Source organism: Denticeps clupeoides, chromosome 16 (assembly GCF_900700375.1).
Source record: "Denticeps clupeoides chromosome 16, fDenClu1.1, whole genome shotgun sequence".
In the NCBI taxonomy this organism is placed as follows: domain Eukaryota; kingdom Metazoa; phylum Chordata; class Actinopteri; order Clupeiformes; family Denticipitidae; genus Denticeps; species Denticeps clupeoides.
This window is the reverse complement of record NC_041722.1, coordinates 6,173,792-6,185,389: the sequence shown is the minus strand read 5'-3', so window position 1 is coordinate 6,185,389 and position 11,598 is coordinate 6,173,792. Positions and strand designations below refer to the sequence as shown.

The 11,598-nt window shown below is 43.4% G+C and overlaps 1 protein-coding gene across 2 annotated transcripts in view; it reads right to left on the bottom strand.

Annotated features, from left to right (window-relative positions):
• hcn4 (hyperpolarization activated cyclic nucleotide-gated potassium channel 4) overlaps nucleotides 1-11,598 on the bottom strand; it is a 65,833-nt gene that overhangs the window by 13,235 nt on the left and 41,000 nt on the right. For both annotated transcript variants that reach the window (XM_028957179.1, XM_028957178.1), the window contains 2 exons: nucleotides 7,408-7,554; nucleotides 6,679-6,919 (listed from right to left, as the gene is read on the bottom strand). In XM_028957179.1, coding sequence (XP_028813012.1) covers nucleotides 6,679-6,919; nucleotides 7,408-7,554 — 388 coding nt within the window. The remainder of the gene's footprint in view (nucleotides 1-6,678; nucleotides 6,920-7,407; nucleotides 7,555-11,598) is intronic.

Here is an 11,598-nt window from a genome sequence, read left to right as displayed (position 1 = left end):
GCAAGGACATCTCACAATTGCAGGCAGTCGCATTGCTTTCATTCATATTGTTGACCTTCAAAGCCACATATTGCATCTTTCACACATACAGTTACTTATTTTTGTTCAGCTCACACATAATTTAGTACTTTATTACTTGCATAACTTGCAATTAAATTATTAATACATTAATTACATTAAAATGTCTCTAAGAAAAGTCTCTCCAACACAGTGCTGCTAGTTTAGTCATTTAAAGCTATTATGCTGTGTGCTCTCTTAAAACCTCCATCCATACACAAGCATTGCACATTGGAAATAACTGGATGGAAATAACCGGAACCCAGTTTGGCTTTAAAACGATGCTGTAGTTTGTTCCGCCCCTGACCTGGATTCTTTGTTCAAATCCTCTTGTCTCTGTGACTCTAGAGGGGAAGCCAGCAGAGTGGAGCAGTCACCCTGTCCAGGCCTTATCCCGTTTTGTAGTCTCCCAGTCTCACAGCCCTGACAGCCGGCTACAGTTGGCACCAGGCAGTCCCGGCTGAACGCAAAAAACAATGGGAGACTAACACTGGGGGAACGGAGCAAGAAAGCAGCCCCGAAACCACCAGTCCGCCGTTGGGGGCTAAACACAGGCCCGAGCGCGAGGTGGTGTGGGCTGACCGTGGCTCTAATAGCTGCCTCTGCCAACGTCTCATCCGGTTAGCACCGCGGCCCCAGTATATTAGTCCTCCGCTAACACACTAACGCGCTCTGTTAAATCTCATTTCGTCGCATACAAGCGTTATGGATCTCCCTTGTCAAGACAGCTTTTGCTTAGAGGGGGGAAGAAAATAAACTGCATTCGGTTGATTTGATTAATTTCAAAGACACCACGTGACCTTGCAGTTTCTTCAATATATTACGTATTGAGTAAGTGCACAGTTGCCATTAATTTTGTTTTGATGCCAACAGCCTGCAAGGCCAATGCAGATGGCACAAAATGCATTCAATTGTGCATTAAAAAAGATGGCCGTGACCTCTGTGCGATACTGCTTAGCCCAAAAACTTCCCGTACACTCAGATTATGTATGAATGGTGTAATCTGGGCTCTGAGTCCCTTTATGCATTGAATCTAAAAAAATATAAAAAAATCAAGCATGAAATCAGAGCACTGGCTTCATTTATTGCATCCTGAGTTCTATTTAGTTGGTGCATGGCATTCTTATCTCTCCCACCCCTGCTGCTCTTTTTGGTAATCCTATTGAAACGCGAGTCCTATTTTTACTAGAAAGAGGGAAAAAAACTGTGTAGTCTTCATCCCCTCTATGGTGAGGATATGAGGTCATTAAATGTCACAATTTGTATTTTCATGAAAATAGACTGAAAAAATGTAGGTGCAATTTATTTCAAAAAGACCTCTTCAAATTGAAGCATCAGTGCAAGGATCTATGCAGACATCCAGAGCCATAGGTTGCAGCAGCATAATTAAGAGTATCATGGGGGGCGTCGGCGTGAACAGAAGTGAGCTCTGTCGAGACCGTAGGGGCCGTTCATGGTTGGGTGAGGACTCATGCCTGTCGGGGACAGGATCTGTGTCCTGTAGCCTGCTGCTCGCCAGCCTCACCTGTGTTCAGAGCTCTCCTGTCAGCTCCCATCTCTTCCCCTGCCCAGGCCCCCAGCCGGCACCGCCGACACACACTAACCTTTTAAAGTGTCCACGCCGGGAAGCCTAATACTCACTGGCATAACACACTCCCCCCAATCCATTCATTTGCATCGGACAGGTTTACCGCGCGTACGGATCTGGAATGGTGGCGGGCAGGTTCGCCGTTCCTGCTGTTGGAACTCGTACGCACGGCTGCTTGTCAGAGGCTGTTTTTAGCCTCTATCTCCGCATCAGAATAACTTTCCCTCATTAGCTCTGCAGGAAGCTGATCTGGAGTGTGGATGGTTAACCAGATGATTAGTGTCTGAGAAGCCGAGGCGCGGCGGCCCCCGGAGGGGAAATCCTGTGCCGCTTCAGATGGCGAAGGTGTGCAGAGAGCGGGGCGGCTCTGGAGAGGATTACCTCTGACTCCTGTAATGAAGCAACGCTGAGCCGGCGTGGGCAGGGTGCTGCTCCAGCAGGATGGCCATTTGGCAGCGCCACAGTGGCCCATAAAACCCTGAGCCAGGGCTCATTTAAGGCAGACTTTCACAAATGCTGCTATCTAGGGCTGTGGTAGATGTTTCCATGGTGGACAAAAAACACGAGGCAGCCGGAGGTTAAATTACACATCCTGGCTTTTCAGATTTATGACTAAGAGCATGAGTGGTTAACTGATCTATGAATTTTATAGAGGATGTTAAAGTATTGCAGAGAAATAGCATATTATGCATACATAATATGCACATCCAATAGGCACAAAGTCTGGAATAGTTAATAGACTTTGCATTGCACTGACTTCCAAAAACTGTAGTTTTAAAATAATGTTATTTGTTTTTGATGAATTATGCATGCACATAATAAGCTATAATAAAGATAGACAAAAAATGAAAGGCACAAACAGATCTTTGGATCTGAAGTGTGATTCATTGTGTGGAAAATCATACACTTCTTATGAAGAACATAAGGTCAGACTATTGCTGAGCACATAAAAAGCACTTAACCTACACAGCCGTGCCAAAAAGTCACCTTCTAGACTTAATAGGTCTAGATTAATAGATGACAATGTGTTAATGATTTAATGTAATGAATAATGCATAGATTATTGGCCTGCATCAAGCAACTATGGAGAGAGTGGATAGTGGAGAATCAGTGAAAGTGAAGTGATTGTCATTGTGAACAACTGCAGCACAGCGACGCAATGAGATGTGTTCTCTGCTTTTAACCATCACCCTTGGTGAGCAGTGAGCAGCCATGACAAGCACCGGGGGAGCAGCGTGTGGGGACGGTGCTGATTACGTGTCCGTTTCCTTACTCACTAGGCCAACCACCGCCTTAATACTGAAGAATCAATCTTGAATGATTGTGTTCAGTGATCACTGAAATGTTTGGTCAAATTTTGGAAAATTTATGAACTCTCACCTCTCTTTAATAGTGAAAGACAATGAGACTAAGTGTAAAAAAAAGTGTATGATGCTGTTATCAGGGTAAGAAGGAAGCACACATGAATTCAAGCACCCATCAGGGCAGAATTATGATATGGGGCGACTTCAGTTGGTCAGATCCGGGTTCAGCAACAGTATGTGCTAATAAAATGAACTGCATGAATACACTGAATGACCACGCTTTACATTCATTACATTTCAGAGTCAACAGTTAATGAATAATAATGTACAATGTGCATGTAGAAACAAGGAAGGACCGTATGTTAAGTATGTTAAGTATGTTAAGAGAAGGAATTAATTAACCACCCGGCCTGTTATTTTTATGTGAAATTACATTAATTCTTGTCACCCAGAAGACAAACTTTGAGTATATAAAAGTGTAAAGCCCACATGGCCGATATATAGGTAATATATCCCAGGGCTGATATGTTGAACACAGTCCTGTCAATAATAATTATGACTGCACCCATAGTTTGCCTAGTCTCGACCAAATAATAAAATTACCACAATGTGAATTTCCCCCCAGTGTCCATCAGAATAATTTGTTCAGAATGTGGGGAAAATCTAGAAAGCCTACAGTATTCAGTATCTATGCAGGTCTGTAAGTAAATCGGAAATGAGCACAGTGCACTGGGCAGAAGGGAAAGTGCATGCAACTGGAATAAACATGACACACAAATTATTCTATATTTGACGTTGGATTGTGTGGCTTTTTCTGCACTATATGCACTATATATTGCATATCGATTTCAAGATCAAGTTTACAATGTCGGCCCTGTGGATGAGAAAAATTAGACATGCAGAGAACAGAGTAGAAAGGAAGGAGATGAAGACTTTTTTTTATCAAAGTTCATCTTTTGGGTGTGAGAAGTACTGACACTCCCAACAAAAAGGGCTTGGCTTATATAATCTTATAATGTGCAATTATTATTTAAAACATGAACAGATCTTGTGAATCTGAACATGGTTCTGAAGAAATCATGTGGTAGCAGAAGAAACATGGTGCGACAACAAATAATCGCAGATTCAAATCCCAAATCTCGCTTCTCTGAGCAAGAATACATTGTAACGTCATATGCCCTAGTATTCTGACTTATCAAAGTGAGAATGCATTATTTATTTTACTGGATTTAATCCTAAACTGCCATTAAAACAAGTAAATTGCATGCAAAATTTCCCCAAACCCCAATCTGCACATTTCCTGGATAGCGTGTGCAAGTCTTCTGGAGAGCCCTGAAAAAGCCTATTAAAAATAGACCCCGTGCGCCATTAGAGTGTTGTCGTTGCACAAACTCTCTCATGCATATTTATACCAAGTGGTGCAGCAATAAGAGCTTTCACCTGCCGCTCCTAAAGGCTTCAGGTTACGGCTCAAAAATATTGCTGTGTTATGACCTGCAATCTGGTTTGAATGTGTGTAAAATGAATATCAGCTTCTTGTTGTATGTATGTATGTATGTTGTATGTATGCACATATTTTTGTGCAAGAATTAATTTTTACTTTTTGTTTAATTTGGAGGCGCCAATCGTGGGAGAGGAACCACTAAGCCACGCCTACAACATCTGGTGACGGGGAGAGGTTAGAGTCAAGAGTGACCCGTGTTCATGTTGCTCACCTTAATTTTTTCTTTCTCTCTATTTATTGTTGTAAATATGCATGGCCAAAACGTAACATATTCCTCTCCACTTCGTTTCCGGCAACCGGTGACATTCTCCACTCGGCACATTGCACACATTAAAATGTCTGGCATTTTATCCACCTGAGAAGCGACTCTTCAGGAAGGTGAGACGCACTCAAAAGCTGCCTCTTGTTAGGGCACCTCGGCTCCTGAGTGTGCCGAGGTCAAAGCGATCAGGCGCCGGCATCACACGGTTCTTAAAGTGATTACAGGAGGCGCCAAAAAGGTGACCTATCCACACACACACACACACACACACACACAAGCAAACAAACTGTCTCCCCGGTGACTGCTGCTGATGTAGCACGTGAATGTGCGTGTTCTCATGTATGTCCACCGAGTAGCCGAGTGGGAGCGTCTGGGCCATGTGTCCTCTGGCATGAGTGGAGGAGTCACATCTCATCTTGGCCCGGCCGTAATGCGCCTGTCACGCGGCCGGAGACCCCGGTGCAACGGCTCAGCATATCTGAATCATAGATACTCAACATGGTGAGATGAGAACATTGATGCCTTTACTACCCCGTAGTACACACACACACACACACACACACACACTCTCAGCCGACAGCCGCTGTTGTCTTTGCCCCCGTGCAGCTCACTCACCCCACCAGAGGCCTGATAAGGCCATAGCTGGTTAAGAAGTGCCCTACCCCGGTGTGCGACGTTACATAAATTAATTTCATGAATGGCTACCTCTGCTTTGGTAACGTATTCCCTGTAGCACTGTGGTGGGCTGTCACCCCCCCCCCCCACACCCGCCCTCTCCCAGCTACACCGCTGCCAGGAATAGCAGCCAGATAAAGGAACAAAACGGCAGAGCACTCTGTGCTTGACGCGGCAGGGAAATAATTGCAGATCCACGGCTTAAATTTAATGCGAGGGGACCGTTTTCGTTCCAAAAGGGAGGGAGGAAAAAAAATGCATGGCAATCGGATGCTAGTGTTCATGAGCCAAGCGGATTGTGTCGTTCCAAAGCATCTTTAAAAACAAGTTTAAAAAAAAAAAACGGCACCCGACAAAAGCACATTTTACAGCATGAAACCTCAAAGAAAATATACAAAGGTGACACAAAAAAGAATACGTAGGAGAGAAAGACGTTAGTGTGGATCGTGTGAAATGTTGATTGATCCTGGCATGGTCAGAGATAGACTGCTTGCCATCTTTCCATTATTTGGTGCGAGCTCCCACAGGGCGTGAGTGGGGCGCGGGACTGGCACAGGCTGTGGGCGCAGGCTGTAATTACGTTCTGGCGGAAGGGTCGCGCGCAGTTAAATGTCTTGCCGCTGACACTCATTACTTAAACCGTGTGTTTTATTTAAATGATACACTGTCATTTTCTAAATTAATTGGTATTGGCCGAGCACTCCGTGGCAACGGAAACACGTCAAAGGGCCTCGTAAAGTGCACTTCTTCAAGTGCAGGACCTGCATCACACTCTCACGACACAGCATGGATCCGGCTGAAGAGGCCAAAAAGAAACTGGAGCCCAGTCTTCATCTTCATTTACATAATGAATGTTGTTTATTCCTTTTCTGTTTTTCGGCAGAATGCATTTGGGGAAAAAAATGCACACATTGTATACCATCATGGGAATGTGTGTGTTTTTCACGACAGAAAAGAACACTCTCTCGTCAATGAATTATTCAAGAACAAATGAAAAGGCTGGAAAGTGAACGGGTAATTTGAGCTCCGCCATGATCTCTGGTGCTCCCAGTAGCATGAACGTTGGACATAAATCAGTTTTAATTTGCGATGATTTCTGCTAAAATTAGACTAAACAGTACAGATACGAGACCTCTGAGCCAGTGCAGCCATCCATTATAAATATTGCAATGCACAATAATATATGGCAGGGAAGATAAGCATGAGTATGTGAACTTTGTGCATGTCGGGTCCCACGCATTGTGCATTGTACTACTCAGCAATGCTGTGAAGGCAGAAGTCCTCTTACCTCCAAAATAGGACCCGTCTGAGAGCTTGGTCTCCTTGTTCCCTTTAGTGAGCACACTAACGACCCCGTGCTGAATGAAGTACATCTTTTTGCCAATGGTGCCCTCTCTGATGATGTAATCCCCCGGCTGGAAGACCTCGAAGCGGAGTTTGGTCAGCATAGAGGTCACGAAGTTGGGATCGGCATTGGCAAACAGAGGCATGGAGGCCACCAGCTTCCGACAGTTGAAATTGATGATCTCCTGTGGAAGAAGGAGCGGAGCAAGGTGAGAGGAAAGTTGGGAGCCAGAGAAAGTCAATAACACTGACAGACTTGGAATAAAGTTCATTCAGTGACCCATTTAGGAACAACATGCAGAAACCATGACTGGATGGTGACAAAGCACCTGTCTTTTTCTATTTACATTAAAGTTGCTATTGATCTGTACAGGTGCAAATATCTATACAAATAAAACACAATAAAAAAGAAAATATAACAATGATAATAATGATAATAACTGAGCACATTTTTGCAACCGTATTTGAACCCAAATTTGAACATATTAAATAAATTACTAGTAACATTGCACTGATATGAATCAGAATTGTGAATAGAAAAAAGAATCAATTCTTTAAGGTGTTATGGGCTTATTGGGGACTTAATGATGCTATTGCTGATTGCACTAATTTTATGTTCAAATAAGATGATAATGCAAAGTCATTTAAACATCTGTTGCCAGTTTTATCTCACCTCTCTCAGTGGTTCATTCAGCTCTCCCAGAATGCTCTCCTCATCAAACATCTTGCCCTGATACCGATGCTCGTAGTAGTCATGGATCCGCTGCCGCATGTCCGCTGGCAGCTTATGGAAGGACATGTACTGTTCCACCTGTTTGTACTGTAGGGAGAGGCAACAGAGGTGGTCAGAACATGTTGTCCTGCTACTGTATCACAGCTGTTTTAACAATTGAAAAAAGCAACGTGAACGTTGTCACATGACTTTGTCACTACACCGGGTATTGCTGAGTTTATGGGAAGTTACAGTAAGTTACATGGCAGGGCAGTACATTTTAAAATATATATCATACTATGACACGAGCAGTCTTGTTGTCATTAATCTGAATAATGTGGCTCATTATGCAGTAAATCCTACTGACCAAATTTTTAAAAAATGTCCCACTTTCCACATATGATCATTCTAGTGTTGGCATAATCATGATACCTATCTGGGGAGCCATCTATGGGACCATGGGCAAAAGGGACCAGGAGGGTCATACATCATGTGAGAGATATTAATTTCAGATCTGGCAGGAAATATTTGCATAAAGTAAACGAAAATAAGATTTCTAAAAAATGCTATCATGGTATGTAGGAGATACAGCATTTATGTGGGCATTTGTACTCTCTGCTACTCCTTAAATAAAGCAGTGATACTTCACACATGTGGAGAAATAATTGTAATTCAAAGTATTTACAGAGTACATGTCTGCATTTTCTTTTTTGCAATTCTATTTGTTCCATTCTTCTTCTTGTTTTTTTTCCGGATGACTGGAAGAGTGCAACAGTCAGATAAAAGACAGAACAATATAAGACAGGAAAGAGGGCTAGTAAGGACAAAAAAGAACAAACAGAAGCAGAGTGGGAAGAGTGGGAAGGGTGTCAACAGTGGCGACTGCTTGTGTTTGCAGGAGGGCATGTTCTATACTGGTACAACTGGCAGAGAAGCCTGATGGCGCCTGGGTTAATATTTGCAATAGCAGTTCTGAATGGCCAGAAGGCACGTGTCTGTGGCTTTGGATGGTGCAGGGAAGGTGTTTCTAAGGACGCAGACATGGTTCTGCACCCTGACAGGACCGTAGATCAAAGCAAAGAGAAGAAAAGGCCACGTCCAACATCATTCACCTCCGGCATGTATAGCATGAAAGCTGCCTCCTGAATTTACAGTGCAGAGCTACAGTAGGATTCATTCATCTGGACCAGAGCCTTTGATCCACAACGGGTTTCGACTTGTGGAAACCTATCTGTCCTTTTGCCCTCTTGCTATTTCGTATAAGTACGTATAAGATATTGTGATACACTGCAGCATAGCACACACACAACAAAATGTGTCCTCTGCTTTTAACCACCACCCTTGGTGAGCAGTGGGCAGCCATGACAGGCGCCCGGGGAGCAGTGCGTGGGGACGGTGCTTTGCTCAGTGGCACCTCAGGGCCACCTTCTGATTTCAGGGCCACTTACTTAACCCCTGCACCACTGCAGCACTGCCAATTTAATTATATTTGCACATTAAATGGAATTAGTGTGTGCTTAAAATCAAATGTGTTAAATATAACTAATAATTAGAATATTCAACTTCTGAAAAGCATTGTTTATATTTTGATGTAATTGATTGAGGTTGAAGAGTTAAGGCTGAATTAAATTAGAATTATTTACCACATTTTAATTATCAAGTCAAGTTTAACTGAGCTTTACAGGGAGTGCAGAATTATTAGACAAATGAGTATTTTGTCCACATCATCCTCTTCATGCATGTTGTCTTACTCCAAGCTGTATAGGCTCGAAAGCCTACTACCAATTAAGCATATTAGGTGATTTGCATCTCTGTAATGAGAAGGGGTGTGGTCTAATGACATCAACACCCTATATCAGGTGTGCATAATTATTAGGCAACTTCCTTTCCTTTGGCAAAATGGGTCAAAAGAAGGACTTGACAGGCTCAGAAAAGTCAAAAATAGTGAGATATCTTGCAGAGGGATGCAGCACTCTTAAAATTGCAAAGCTTCTGAAGCGTGATCATCGAACAATCAAGCGTTTCATTCAAAATAGTCAACAGGGTCGCAAGAAGCGTGTGGAAAAACCAAGGTGCAAAATAACTGCCCATGAACTGAGAAAAGTCAAGCGTGCAGCTGCCAAGATGCCACTTGCCACCAGTTTGGCCATATTTCAGAGCTGCAACATCACTGGAGTGCCCAAAAGCACAAGGTGTGCAATACTCAGAGACATGGCCAAGGTAAGTAAGGCTGAAAGACGACCACCACTGAACAAGACACACAAGCTGAAACGTCAAGACTGGGCCAAGAAATATCTCAAGACTGATTTTTCTAAGGTTTTATGGACTGATGAAATGAGAGTGAGTCTTGATGGGCCAGATGGATGGGCCTGTGGCTGGCTTGGTAAAGGGCAGAGAGCTCCAGTCCAACTCAGACGCCAGCAAGGTGGAGGTGGAGTACTGGTTTGGGCTGGTATCATCAAAGATGAGCTTGTGGGGCCTTTTCAGGTTGAGGATGGAGTCAAGCTCAACTCCCCCCAACTGCCAGTTTCTGGAAGACACCTTCTTCAAGCAGTGGTACAGGAAGAAGTCTGCATCCTTCAAGAAGAACATGATTTTCATGCAGGACAATGCTCCATCTCACGCGTCCAAGTACTCCACAGCGTGGCTGGCAAGAAAGGGTATAAAAGAAGAAAAACCAATGACATGGCCTCCTTGTTCACCTGATCTGAACCCCAGTGTCTGGGAGGCTATGGTTGCTGCTGCACGCAATGTTGATGGTGAACAGATCAAAACACTGACAGAATCCATGGATGGCAGGCTTTTGAGTGTCCTTGCAAAGAAAGGTGGCTATATTGGTCGCTGATTTGTTTTTGAATGTCAAAAATGTATATTTGTGAATGTGGAGATGTTTTTTGTTAAGTTGCCTAATAATTATGCACAGTAATAGTCACCTGCACACACAGATATCCCCCTAAAATAGCTAAAATAAAAACAAACTAAAAACTACTTCCAAAAACATTCAGCTTTGATATTAATGAGTTTGTTGGGTTCATTGAGAACATGGTAGTTGTTCAATAATAAAATTATTCCTCAAAAATACAACTTGCCTAATAATTCTGCACTCCCTGTATTGTCGTTTCAGCTACATACTGGTTAGACAGTACATAGTGAAACAAAGTTTGTCCAGAACCAGGTGCTACATGTAACATTAAGACAAAGTTATGGACTGACATGAAGTGCAAGTGTGCAACATAAAGTGTAAACATGGGACACAGACAGTGCAATAATTACATCTGAGACAAACAAAAGGTTTAGACAACAAAGAAGACAGACAGAGCTAAATTAGTGAAATGAGTGCCAAATAAGTAAAGGTGGCAAGTACAAATAGTTCAAAGATGCTGCCGTGCTATATGGAACAGTGCAATAATATTTCATTTTCCGGATGATAGGAGGGTGAAGAGTCCTTGGCTTTCCTGATGCGGTGTGTGGTGTAAATGTCTGTTATGGAGGTAAGAGAGACTCCAATGATCTTCTCAGCTGTCCTCACTATCCGCAGTAGGAACGTGCGGTCCGATGCGGTGCAGTTCCCAAACCAGACAGTGATGTAGCTGGTTAGAATGCTCTCAATAGTTCTTCTATAGAAGGTGCTGAGGATGGGTGGTGGGAGATGGGCTATCCTCAGCCTCCACAGGAAGAAGAGACGCTGCTGGGATTTCTTGGCTGTTGAGCTGGTGTTGAGAGCCAGGGATAGGCTCTCCTCTAGATGATCAATCAATGTTAAGTGGAGGGTGGTCCCTCCGTTCTCTTCTGAGGTCAACAATCATCTCTTTCAGTCAGTCATTACGCCTCCTCTCTGTATGCTGACTCATCATTCTGACCACAGTCATGTCATCAGCAAACTGTATGATATGAGTCTATTAACACCTTTCGTGTGGATGTGTCCATATTGTCCAGGTTGGGTGCAATGGCATGGTCCGTGGAGCATATTGCAGTAGGCTCATAGTGGAGGGCAGCAGGGTCTTTATGTGGCTCATGACCAGTCTCATGATGGGTTTAAGTGCAATGGGACGGTAGTCATTGAGACGCGACCCAATGGTGGTGGCCTTAAGAGATGCACACAGATTTTTCAATATACAGATTGGAGCATTTGAATAATGCTTTATTATTGTA